Below are 14,752 nucleotides of genomic sequence, written 5' to 3' on the forward strand. Positions count from 1 at the left end.
TTGATACGCAGCAAATTCAAGAAAAAAAAAAAAAAAAAAACTCTTGCGACTCTTAAAGGGACGACCTTAAAACAAGAAGCCACGTTCTTATTTAATCTTTAATTTGTATTAATTAAACTATTTAACCCATATATCTAATGCGTCTCTTGAAGAGACCGTCTCTCACAACAATTTGTGTAATAAAAATACACGATAATATCAAGTCTCTATCAACGTCTAAACAAAACTGTTCTAACAATTTATAAACTAATAAATAAAATTCTTTATTTTGAAAACTTTGGACAGTTGAACACATTACACGTATATTAAGATGTGGTTTTGACATATATAAAGTGTTCGATCTGACATAACCTCCTAAATTCAAATATCTTAAATACTCATAAGCAAGCCAAAAAGTTACTATTATTCGTTCCTTTTTAATAGATAGACTCTTCAAAACGCACGCAGGTCAATAATATATATTTTTATCCTTAATATCGTTATATATGCACAAATTAAATTTTTAAAATGTAGAAGTAAATTACTGCTATTAAATAGATGTATATAAATTTTACAAACTCACACCTAAATTGTAATTATATATTTTGTTAAAAGATATATAGTCTCTCTGGTTACGCCAACATTTTCCTTTTTATTTGTCCGTTTTATTATCAAATACTTTTATTTTGAGTATTGTTCAATTTAATTAACTCCTATTCATATATTTTGTCTTATTCTACCTTCTTTTTAATCTTATCAAAACAATTTTAATAATTCTAACATTTTCTTTATATTTAATTATATGATTTTAATCTTATCAACACAAAGAGCTAGAGTAATTCACTACAGCATATGAAATGAAAGCAAAAGTAAAAGTGTTAGTCATTAAAAAGAGACACAAGTATATATATAATACTTCCTCCATCCCATACAATTTGCCGGAGTTTTTTTTTTTTTCCATCGATTAAATTTTCTATAATTCTATCTTTAAATATAATCCAAATATTATTTAATTTTACTCCACATATTTAACTTGTCTTTTTATATCATCCACATATTTTTTATCAACTCTTTATATACACATTTCTTCCTTAACAGTTCAAAATACTCACTTTTTATTAGCACCGATTCTTTTACGAAAGATAAAATAATAACAGGGCCTAAAAAATAAAAAATTATTGTCTTTCTATTGGTCAACCTTTCTTCCCAAACTCATCAAGAAACACGTGTTTGGCATGCAATAGCCAATATTAAGACTTAATAGAGCTGAGAATCGCATCTGATTTCAATGTACACTTTCTATCTCCAACTTATTTTGCATTAATTGTTATTTTAATTCGTCCCATTTATTTTGAATCATTTTTATTTTGGATTATGGTTCACCACTTTTTTTAATTTCATCCATATTTTTAACTCTTTTTTTTTATTTTATTCACACAATTCATTAGTTCTCTTCATTTATTACTAATATCCATTTTTTTTAAAAAATATCTATTTATTCATTGATGCTATTCCAACAGGATGAAGGAGTATACCACTCTTTTCGAAAGGAACCTCTCTTTAAATTTATATTTGCCCTCCCTAGCCCTCCCTTCATCATGGGTGGATATAGTATGTATGTAGTTATCACTACAAATAACTATCGAAATAGCGATGGGGATCGTTGGTCGCCAGTGGCGACGGACAGGCGAGGGCAAGGTACGTCGCCAAATGAAAAAGCAAATTAGCGACGGCGCATGTGGTCGCCAAGTCGTCGCCAAAAGCTTTTATTTTTTAAATTTTTTTAAAAATATTTAGCGATTAGGATAGTGGTCGCTAAATGGTCGCTAAAAGCTTTTATTTTTCAAATTTTTTTAAAAATGTTTAGCGACAAGGGTTGTGGTCGCTAAATGGTCGCCAAGTAAACCATACTGCAGCCAATTTTTTCCTTACTGCAGCACGCGAATAACAGCTTTTATTTTTTTAATTTTTTTTAAAAATATTTAGCGACCAGTATGGTGGTCGCTAAATGGTCGCCAAGTAAACCATACTGCAGCTAATTTTTTCCTTACTGCAGTACGCAAACTTTTTTCATTTTCAAGGAATAGCGACGAAATGCGTTATCGCTAATTCGATGGTTATTTGTAGTGTATTAAGGTTAGTTGACAACATAACTTAAATTCAAAATAAAATTTAAGTGATAATAAGCGTAATTATTCTCCAAATGAGTTGATTAGATTGTATTATTTTTAATATTAGTAACTAGAATTCAAAACCTAAAAAGGAGATTGTAAAAATCTAAACATATTGGCATTATTTTTGTTGCTTTTATCTGCAACTGCCCTCCACTCGCCCAACCTACCAGGCTACCACAAATGTACTTAAAAAAGATCATGTTACATGTAGTCCTAGTATTATAAATAAGGAGGTCTGAGTATCTCTAGTATTATACCAATTACAGCAAAAAACATACAACAAACCATATAAAACACATCAAAATGAGGAAGGGAGTTACAATCCTTGTGTCAGCTCTATTAGTGTCGTTAGTCGCCACTTTAGCAACTGCCCAATTGTCTGATGTTGATTATCAAATACTTTCGAGCATTATAAATCAACAATTATGTTTCCCACAATAAAAAAAGTTTATGGTCACCGTTGAGCCAAAAATTCATAATTGTAAAAGTATATAACTGTTTTCGGCAAATTTGTTTTAGTATATAACTGTTATTTTATATTTTTTATAATTTTAGTCCAATAAATAAAAGCAACACAATTAGAGGAAGAGAATAATTGAAACAAAATAAAAAAAGACTATTAAAAGTAATAATAGCTTATTAAGTTAGGAATGAAATTATCATATTTTAACAGCTGAAAAAAACGAAAAAAGAAGAAAGGGATAATTGGGAGGAAATTGACAAAATCAAAAATTAAGTTTACAATCCACAATTGAAGGATAAAGATTTTTTATATTTTTAATTCAATTTTCTCATTTATATTTGATAATTAGTTTGAATAAGTAACTACTTGAATAAATAAAAACTCATATAATAAAATAATCTATTATGAAAATAGTAAAAACAAACAAAATGGACGACGATCAAATAAGAAGGATGAGAAAAAAAAAATTTTGTTACTATATATATAAAAAAGATATTATGTTATAAATTAAGAACATTCTTCTCAAATTTATGTTATAGTATCTTTTCTATGTCACATAGTAACTTTTACAATTATGTGTTTTTGGCTCAATCGTGACCTTAGATTTTCTATTTTAGTAAAATCAAGGGTGTAGAATATTTCTTAGCCTTGACATTTTCAACACCCTTTCTCATCGAATAGGGAAGGGTTCTAATAAGAAGGGTGTTCAAAATGAGAAAGATAAGAAGCATTCTACACCCTTAATTTGGATAAGATAAAAAAGTTTTAGGTCACTATCGAGCCAAAAACACTTAAATGTAAAAGTCATTGTCTTACACAGAAAAGATACTATGTCTTATATCTGAAAAATATTATTAATTTATAACATAGTATTTTTATGTACATATACTTACTAACAAAAAATCTTTTTTATCCTTCTCATTTTAAAATCTTTCTTATTTGATCTCATATATAACAAAAAATTTAACCCCCAAAGTTCTTTCTAACTAGCAAATTGAAGTCGTAAAGTTCAGTTTATTAGTGTGGGAATAAGCAAGGTCAGCTCAATCAAAATAATTTTTCCATAATAATAAATTTTACTATATTGAAAACAAGTCAAAAATATTTTTCAATTCAAGTGAAAAATTAAAAATAAAATTTATTAGAAGTCATTTGGTATTTTAAATATTTTATTTGCCTTTTAATTATTTTTACTTAAAAAGAAAAATATATAACTAAGAATTTATATTACTAAAATCAAGAGTTAATTAGATTGCATAATTATGATAGATGGCTTTAAAACATCACTAACAAATGTTTTTTATTAATTACATTGACTCGTAGAGTGTGAATAAATAGCATGTGAAACAGCCCAATAATATTGTTCAAATTAATTATGTTGGGTCAAGTGTTCATGTGATTTCAGGCGAATTTAATGGGAATGGCTTCTCACTTTTTAGTTTTCAAGAAACAAATTCTGTAAAATTCAAGATTTTGTTTTCTTAATTTTGGGTTTCCTTTTTGGCCTTTTACTCCTCCAATTCGCAAGATTTAATTATCTTAGGCTGTAAACCACATATATCCCAAGAAACTTGGGTATCACGTCATTGACTATCAATATTTTATAATTTTGCATGAATATATGCATATTTAATAAGCAATCATAATGTGGAATATCCTTATTTTTTGGGGAAGATTCATAACTTGACTTACACTAATTTAGAAGCCTTTTCTTGCATAACTAAAGATTATTTTGCCCTTTGCTTCAACACACAAGGCCACAAGATCATCTACTTGTACGTTATTAAACTAGAAACAATGTACTGCTAAATATCAAAAAATGTCAATGAACGATCACTATGATGGATAATTTTATAGCGGTTTATAAAAATAATTAAATAATATCATGTCAGATGTTGTTGGTGTGTGCGTTAATTGATTATTGAATTATGAAATGTGAGTTGTATTTTTAGTTTTATTTACTATCCGAAATTCATTATGAGGCAAATAAACTATTATAGCTATTAATTTTCATTGTCAAACACTATTAATTACTCAAAGTATATTAGATATGTAAGATGAAATATTGAACAATGAGGAACTGAGATTAATTAATTTAAATAATACTTTTTCAAGTTTTTAAATAATAATTCGCTCAAGAATAATTTTGTGATGCGAGTCTCATTATAATTATAAGTCATTGTTATAGTAATCAACACAGTATCTCACATAATACTGAAAACCCTAATAAAAGAACGTTCAATTCAATTACGCAAGTTTTAAAAAACAACAGCCTCAAATACCTTGATACAATCCCTCAAGAATCTAGGGAATTAAACCCTAGTTATAACACAACACAATACAATTAGTTTTTATAACTCAAAACATTAATACAACAATATTATTCGTTTTGAATAACAATAATAATCAAATAAGGGAGAGTGTATAATTATAATTATAATGTAATTATAATTAAATTATACCTTTGTCTCAAAACTAAAAAGAAAATGATTCACCACTAACAAATTAAGTGGTAATTAATTTATTGCTTGATAAATATATATATATTTATATAAATCACAAACCTCATAAATAATAATGGATGAAAATGGGATGAATAAACCATTAATTAATTAATTAATTAATTAATTAAGCATAATCACACATCCCATAAACACAATATTGTCCAATTAAGCACTTATTGTTGCATCTCCCACAATGCCTCTTATCATAAGCTTTGTCTACGCACTTTCCATTACAACAATCATACGTAAACTTACACTTTTTATGGCAAGCTCCACAATTATTCTTATCAATGTTGAGATCAAAGCATTTATTCCCACAACATGTGTAATTCTTTCCATACATAATGTCACAAACTTCATAATCCTTGTGACAATGATCAGCTGGCTTTAAGCTTCTTCCATGGTGTAGATAATCCTTATTGTGTTGAGCTAGAAACCGACTTACGGGCCTCTTCGAGGGAACTACCACTGGGCTAGTGGGCTGGTGTAGGGTTTCGTGATGGTTTTGGTGGGTTATGTTAATGGAGCTTAATGCAATAATGGATATTGCTATGGTGATTGCGATCAAGGCGAATACCTTGATTGTTTTTTGGACTATTATTGACATTATTATTGGGAAAATGTCAATAGAAAGGATGAAAATGTGCTTAGTTTTATGTGTATTTTTTTGGGTTTTGGTTAAGATGTTTTAGGGTTAGAGGGGAAAGTGGGAATGAGAATTTGAGGAGAGGAAGGGTTTATAAGAGGGAATAAAGTAAGGAGTTGACGCGAGGAATGTGGTTAAAAAGGGTTGTAGGGAAGATTTTAGGAGGGAAAATGCATGGAGTGTAGTTTAATCCTATGTTGTTTTAACTAGCTAGGAAGTTACTACTATTCAAAGATATATGTGTATCTTCATGGGATGGGAAAATAGGATTGACCAAGGGCTTTAAATTAATTGCTTAAAGTAAGAATATTGATTGGGTCAAAGGTTATTAATTATTAGTACCTCATGTGCTTCACCTTTACTCGTTATATTCATTATGATTAGTATATTAATTAAATGGGGGCTAAGTAGTAAACTTATGATAAGTGTAAATATAAATTTACCGTTTCTCTCTTGATATATACTCTTTTATAATGGTCGTTGTTAGTTGTTTTATGCTTATTTAGGAAGATTTTATAAATGTAACTTTAGTCATTTTGGTTATTTATGCTGATTTGAGAGGTTTTAATCGTTTTTAGCATAATTAATATGATTGATGACTATAGAGTTTAGTAGAGTAATTTTGTCTTTATTGAAGAACTTTTAAAGAGGATTTTATTACATGAAAAACTAGTGGCTTTGGAAATTAGACTTCAAATGCTTTTCAACAATATATTATATGATCAATTTCAACACCTAAGCAAGAAATAATGATCATTTAAAATTTATCAGTCAAGAGTTAAGCGACTAGTTGCCACTTTTATCTGTAGTTCACTCCTCTTTTCACAAAGGATAGCAAAAGGTATGACGAAGATCTATGTTGTATTTGCATTTTTATCCAAATAGACTCTTGTATGATGAGGTGTGATAGAGCATACAACGTAATGTCGAGTTCTGATTCTTGATTTAATATTTATTTGTGTTTAGTTGGTGTTTTGATATAATAGTAAAATCCTATTGTTTTATTTCTCAATGTTTTACTGTCAAAATCTTTCAAACTTTACTAAAAGTATTAAACATAACATTGATTTTTGGGACTACACATGAGAAGCACCTTATATTAACTACAACGTCACTTAAATACTTCTTTTACTTAATTTAATTCAATTACTTGAACTATCACATGAAGTACACCTTATATTAATTTCACTTGTTAGGAAGGTAATTTTGATTACCTAATAGTTCATTCAATAGCTTGCCTCATTGAGAGACATGATGAAAGTGTAAAGGAATCGAGGTATTAGGATGATGTTGGAACCTTGAAGGAAACAAAACTGAGGCCTGAAGATCTTTTCACGTCCTCTTTTTTAGTAGAATGCTTACCGAAAAATATAAGAAAATGTGATGCATTTATATTTCTAGTCCAAAGATTTATCATATATGAAAGGGCCTAATATCATGCATATTATTAGCATTAAGGGACCAACTCAAACCAAAGGCACTTAAGTAGATATGGTTGATGTATCATGAGAAGTTGTATACTCTATCACATCCTATTATATAGCTTTTTTTTTGGGCTAAAAATATGGATACAATACATATCTTATCATATCTAGCAATAAATATTCATCTTGAAATGATGTGTCAAATGAGATTCAAACTCAAAACCTTTTGTCATATAGAATTTGGCACCATTGGTAAATGAGAGTTATACCAGGGTATGTTCTATACTTTATCACACCCTCTCACACCAGATGTCTTTAAGCTAAAAGCGAAGTATGAATGTAAGACATACCCTTTCATACTTGGCAATAAATATTTAACTTGAAATGATGGGTAAATGAGATTCGAACTTGTATTATTTTATCATGTTGACTCTGACAACAACAATAATGTGAAAACTACCAATAGTTTAGTTCTAGTAGTTGTCCACGTGAATCTTCTTTCTCCATATATATTACTCCCTTTGTTTCTTAACGTTGTTCCCATTTGCCATTGAGTTCTATTAGCTATTCCCATAAAAATCTCTCAATTTATATCACAATTTTTAAAAATAACCCTTTTTATCTACATTTTAATATTTTAATAATTCTTATGGTTCTCACATATTTTCTACTAAAATCATTTTCACATTCTTATGTTGCTTATGGTCTCCACTAGGGGTGTTCAATGGGCCGGAACCCCATTTGAGCCCTTATTCGGCCCATTTTTAGAAGGGCTTTGTAAGGGTCAAGTCCAAAAATGGGTCGGGCCAAAAACAGGCTATACTATAATCAAAATGATGTGGATTATAAAAGGGCTCAATAAGGGCCAAAAACAAGCCTTTGTAAATAGCATAATTTAATTATTATAAATGACAATGTCAATAAAATTATTAATATTTTTTCAATTTAAATGTTATAAATTGATAAATGGAGACTAAAATTATATATAGTGGTAAAAATAGGTTGGGCCGGGCTTTCAAATCCCGACCCATTTAAAGCCCATATTAATTTTAAAGGGCCCTAATCCGGCCCAACCATATTTACTTAAGCCCAACCCTTATACGACCTATTGAACACCCCTAGTCTCCACATGTTTCTCACTAACTTTGTTATTGAAATATTTTTTTAATAGTTGTGGTCCCTATATTTTTTCGACTTTATTTTAATAGTTTTTAATGTTCATGATTCTACTTTTTCTCCATCAAATTTATTGTTTAATAAAATTATATATTCATCATCTAAATAACTCTTATGTCTTGAATTAATATCTTTCTACCATCACAATTAACCTATATATTTGATATTCAGTTTTTCACTCATTCCCTTCGAGTCAACTTTCCTCCCTCTTTTCATAGGTACCAATAATCATCAATCATCAATATGTACTATAATGTCAACAATTCGTCTAATTTCTTTTATGGTATTTACTATAATTATTGAGTAATATGCGCTGTGTTAATTTACTTATGACAGGTTTTTAGAAGAATTCAGTTTAGTTATTTGACGATCAAGGTGAAAAATTGTTGACTTAAATTATAAATAAATATATGAATCAGGTTAAAGTAGTAGAAAAATGGACGTGGACGGTGGAGGGTAACCATTATTAGAAGTAAATAGTGCATGGAGTGTGTTTGAATGTCACTAAAAAAGCAACTTTTTAACCATTCAAAATAGTCGGAAATCAGTCGGTATAAAGCTATGTTGAGTGAGTTCCAACTATTTTGTGGTAATCAGTTCAGAATGGTCGGAAATTCATTTTAATAGGAAAACAGTCAGAATTTCCAACTAACCACAGTTAGTTGGAAAATTAGTCGAAAATTCCGACTATTAAGTTAGTCAGAAAATAGTAGGAAATTTCCTACTATTAAATAGTCGGAAAACACTATTTCAGAATTTATCCCAAATTACAAGAAAAAAAAATTTAAAAAAATTTCTGACCAGTTTTCCGACCACCTGATTGGTCGGAAAAAAATTTTTGATGAAATGGATATGCCACGTCATACCCACGTGGCAACCACCATCTGCTTTAGACTTCATGAATATTACATCCATACTCCAACCAATAGCCCAAGTGTTGATTAGTGATACTCTAAGCTATGTTATTGAACTTATAACATAATAACACTCCTACCACTTAGTGTAATATTAGTGTAATATTAGTATTTTTATTAGTTGAATTAGTATATTATTACTTGTATTAATATATTATTACTCGTATTAGTTGTATTATTATTAATATTATTATTATTATTATTATTATTATTATTATTATTATTATTATTATTAGTTGTATAAGTATATTACTACTCGTATCATTGCATTATTATTACTTTATTAGTTATTTAGTCGTATTAATCGTATTAGTGCATTATTAGTGGTATTAGTGTTTACTAAAAAAAATTGTATTAGTGTAGTACTAATATATTATTAGTATGTAATTAGTTATAGTAGTTGTTTAGTGTAATTAGTCGTAGTAGTAGTAATAATAATAATAATAATAATAATAATAATAATAATAATAATAATAATAATAATAATAATAATAATAATAATTATTATTATTATTATTATTATTATTATTATTATTATTATTATTATTATTATTATTATTATTATTATTATTATTATTATTAATATTATTATTATTATTATCATCATCGCTATTATTATTATTATTATTTGTTATTATTAATAGCTTTAGTGTATCATTAGTATAATATTAGTTGTATTAGTATATAATTAGTATATTATTACTCGTATTAGTCGTTTAATTTGTTATTATTAATCGTATTAGTGCATTATTAGTCGTATTAGTGTATTATTACTCGTGTTAGTTTATTATTAGTTTAATTAGCGTATTTATTATTATTATTATTATTATTATTATTATTATTATTATTATTATTATTAGTAGTAGTAGTAGTAGTAGTAGTAGTAGTAGTAGTATTAATATTATTATTAATATTACTATTATTATTATTAGTCGTTTTAGTGTATCATTAGTATAATATTAGTTTTATAGTATATTATTACTCGTATTAGTCGTCTAATTTATTATTATTATTATTATTATTATTATTATTATTATTATTATTATTATTATTATTATTATTATTATTATTATTATTATTATTATTATTATTAGTTGTATTAGTGCATTATTAGTCGTATTAGTGTATCATTAGTATAATATTAGTTTTATCATTGTATTATTAGTCGTATCAGTGTATTATTGCTCTTATTAGTTTAGTAATAGTTGTATTAGGATAATATTAGTCGTATTAGTGTAGTATTAGTACTATTATTAGTTGTATTATTCTATTATTAGTTGTATTAATATATTATTACTCGTATTAGTTGTATTAGTGTATTATTATTATGTTATTAGTTGTATAAGTATATTACTACGCGTATTAATGGATTATTAGTACTTTGTTAGTTATTTAGCCGTATTAGTTGTATTAGTTATTATTAGTCGTATAAGTGCAATAATTAGTACTTTATTAGTTATTTAGTCGTATTAGTTGTTTTAGCGCATTATTAGTCGTATCAGTGTTTACTCAAAAAAAAGATTGTATTAGTCGTATTAGTGTATTATTAGTAGTATTAGTACTTAATTAGTCATGTTAGTGTAGTATTTAGTAGTATTATTAGTTGTATTAGTATATTATTAGTTGGTATAAAATATTATTACTTGTATTAGTTGCATTTGGGTATTATTATATTATTTTTAGTTGTATAAGTATATTACAACTCGTATTAGTGCATTATTAGTAGTATAAGTGTATTAAATTATTAGTAGTATTAGTATGTTATTAGTCATATTAGTCGTATTATTATTATCATTATTATTAGTTGTTTTATTGTATCAAATATACTTACCAAGTATAGTGGAACGGAAGAAGTATAGTTGTATAAGTATATTATGACTCGTATTAGTTTATTATTAGTTATATAGTATATACTTAATCGTATTAGTTTATTATTAGTTGTATTAGTGTATTATTATTATTATATTATTAGTTGATTAGTATATTATTACTCATATCAGTGCATTCTTCGTATATTATCACTCGTATTAGTTGTATTAGTATATTGTTACTCATATTAGTCGTATTAGTGTAATATAATTAATATATTATTAGTTGAACAAAATTTCTAAAAAGTTAGTCGGTGATGTTTAGTATATATTATTAATTAATCGTGTTAGTATATTATTATTCGTATCGTATTGGTGCAATGTTAGTATATTATAAAATATTATAAATTCGAAATTCATCACAGTCATATTAAAATTATATTTTATCTTTAACAATTTTTAAAAATCTCACATTTAACTTTTCCTCTAAGTTCTTACCTTCGAATGAAAATTTTTAAATTACGGGTGATAATAAATTAAATTTAAATAACCTCACAAATTCTTAATCAAACTTATTATCATTTATCAACCTCAAAAATCCTTAAATAACAATATTATCTACTAAATTCCAATATTCAATTGGAAATATCATGTCTTTATTACCAATATTATAGTTAAATAAAGCTGCGTTACATTTGCATGGAAGGGAGAGACCCACTCCGAAATATCATGTCTTTATTACCGACTAAATTCCGACCGAATTTTGGTAGGAAAATTTCCGACTAAAATTTAGTCGGAAGAAAATAAGATATAAATTTCCTTTTTTCCAATTTAAAATTCCAACCAAAAATTAATTCAGTAGCAATTTCGTAGGAAATTCCGACTAACGCCTGTCAATCGAAAAATCAATCGATAATTTTCAACTGTTTAAAATTAGTCGGTGGATTTTAGTCGAAAAGTGTTTTTAAAATCTTTTTTAATGATGGGTAAATGACCAAAGTTGGAAGTTTGTGTGTATCTTGAATTGTAATGAACATATATAAGAAATAAAGCTAAATGGTTGACTATAGCATTACCATTGTTGAAACATGAAAATAAGTATTAATATACTAAGTAATAATTTATATTAAATACTCCTATGTTGTCTTTTGTTCTTTTCATTTACTATTTTGCATAATTTTTAGAGTAATTTTTTAGTCTCAATATCTCTAAACATGTATCATAAAAACTATATAATAAAGGAAAAATTACCTTAAATAATCCAAAGTTTTCATGATTTTCCTACAATAATCCCACATATTGATTAACCATGAATAATCCCAACTTTTTGGGTTTTCCCAGAGTAAACCCGGTAACCAGATAACTTGCTACAACAAGTTTTATTGTTTTAGAAAAAGATAGATAAATCAAAATAAAATATTAAAAAAAACGTTAAAAAATTGTTAAAAAGATTTTTAACTTTTATATCATTAAGAATTTTTTATATAAATTTTCAAAATTTTTTCCTCTAATTTGACATTAATTTTCATTTTAGTTTTTTTTTTTGAATTACCTATTATAGTAGGTCATTGGGATATCCAAGTTTACTTTAGATAAATACCCTCTAAAGTTAGGATCATTCATGGTTCAATAGTTGGGATTGTTGTAGGAAAATCATGAAAATATTGGATTGTTCTAGGTAATTTTTCCTATAATGAATATATAATAAAAAATTATACATCAAAACGAATCTAACAAGACCTTATGTAAATATATTTAGTCTATTACATGTCGATCCGGAACAAAATTTTCTCATTTAAGATATTAAAGTGGAATATATTAAATGAGAAAAACATTAAAGTTAGAACATTGTGAGTATTAAAGCATTGTTAACAATGATCTTTGTGTTTTTTTTTTGAAATGAAAATAATGATCTTTGTTAAAGACTTAAAGTTCATCAGTACAAACTGGAACTTTGTCTTTTTAACAATGACCTAAAGCTGATCGACCTTCCAAAAAATTGTCCCACGCGGTTATCAAATGACCTAGTGTTGCAAACGGTACATTGCTAATATTTTTTTAAAAAAATTATAGGAGGGGTAGTGTTGCAAACAGTACATTGCTAATATTTTTTTAAAAAAATTATAGAAGGGGAAGTAACTAAAGTAAAAGTTTTTCGCGTGTTAAAAAAAATTATTTTCTTAATTCAATAAATTTCAAAAAAAATATATAATACAAAATGTTATATTTTTTTGATATCAATTTTTGGGATTTGGGATTTGGGATTTTCCCCGGTGATTATGGTTCGCTATCGCCAAATGAGAAAAGCTAGGAAAGGGGAAGGGGTTAGGGAAACTAGGAACTAGGAATCACAATTTTTTTTACCTATGGGCACCTTCCTACACATGCCCCCATGTCTATCTACCCGTGCTAACTTATGTGGGAGACATTTTATCGTATTAGGTTAATATAATATTATTGTCACTGTTGTAAGATGAAGTTGTTTGGATCTTATACTTCAATTATTTCAATTAAAAAAAAAGCAATAAAAATTACTCCTATAAAATAAATCATATCATTCAAAGTAACTAATAAATTTTTGTAAAAAAGTCAAACTTAAAATAATATAAATATATATATATAAAAAACATTGTTTTAAAAATAAATAAAGTTGGATGTCAATTTGACAAACTTACAAAAAAGAATATTTTTTAGTATTTTCTCCGTTCTATTATATACTTCCAACTGATGGTGATATTTTCTCACATAATATATCATAATCAGTTATAAGTATTTCAGAACAGAGGTAATAAATAATAGAGTACTCTTTATCCCACTTTGTTATATTTAACCTCAAAGACTCTCACATCAATATACGTAACGTAACGTAGAAATCTCAACGAAAAATTATTAAGCATAATCACACATCCCATAAACACAATATTGTCCAATTAAGCACTTATTGTTGCATCTCCCGCAATGCCTCTTATCATACGCTTTGTCAACGCACTTTCCATTGCAACAATCATACGTAAACTTACACTTTTTATGGCAAGCTCCACAATTATTCTTATCAATGTTGAGATCAAAGCATTTATTCCCACAACATGTGTAGTTTTTTCCATACATAATGTCACAAACTTCATAATCCTTGTGACAATGATCAGCCGGCTTTAAGCTTCTTCCATGGTGTAGATAATCTTTATTGTGTTCAGCTAGAAACCGACTTACGGGCCTCTTCGAGGGAACTACCACCGGGCTGGTGGGCTGGTGTAGGGTTTCGTGATGGTTTTGGTGGGTTATGTTAATGGAGCTTAATGCAATAATGGATATTGCTATGGTGATTGCGATCAAGGCAAAAACCTTGATGACCATTGTGGGCCCCATTTTTTTTTTTTTTTTTTTTGTATTATATGAGGTTGTGAAGCTTTGAATATGTATACACAAGTTATATATAGTTAGATTAATGAGTTGTGTTGAGTTGGGTTTGGAGGGTGTTGGAGGAGGTATTGATGGTATTTATAATGGGAAGGAGTTGACTGTTTAAAAAGGGAAAGGATGGTGAGAAGGGTACATTTTGTGGGTGGTGATGTATGGAGTGTTTTTCAATTAACATGGTGAGAAATGACTAAAATTCGAAGTTTGTGTGTTTCTTGCATTGTGGGGAAGTAAGGAAAAAGGGTGT

General features: G+C 27.3%; 2 protein-coding genes across 2 annotated transcripts; both read right to left on the reverse strand.

Moving 5' to 3' along the window:
• Positions 1–5,185: 5,185 nt before the first annotated feature.
• On the reverse strand, positions 5,186–5,807 carry LOC130808763 (stigma-specific STIG1-like protein 3). The gene has a single exon (XM_057674250.1). The coding sequence runs from the start codon at positions 5,725–5,727 to the stop codon at positions 5,245–5,247; it is 483 nt and encodes a 160-aa protein (XP_057530233.1). The 5' UTR covers positions 5,728–5,807; the 3' UTR covers positions 5,186–5,244.
• Positions 5,808–13,974: 8,167 nt separating this feature from the next.
• On the reverse strand, positions 13,975–14,454 carry LOC130808826 (stigma-specific STIG1-like protein 3). The gene has a single exon (XM_057674339.1). It carries the CDS (start codon positions 14,452–14,454, stop codon positions 13,978–13,980), a length of 477 nt encoding a protein of 158 aa, XP_057530322.1. The 3' UTR covers positions 13,975–13,977.
• Between the last annotated feature and the right edge of the window lie 298 nt (positions 14,455–14,752).

This window comes from Amaranthus tricolor, chromosome 3 (assembly GCF_026212465.1).
Source record: "Amaranthus tricolor cultivar Red isolate AtriRed21 chromosome 3, ASM2621246v1, whole genome shotgun sequence".
Taxonomy (NCBI): domain Eukaryota; kingdom Viridiplantae; phylum Streptophyta; class Magnoliopsida; order Caryophyllales; family Amaranthaceae; genus Amaranthus; species Amaranthus tricolor.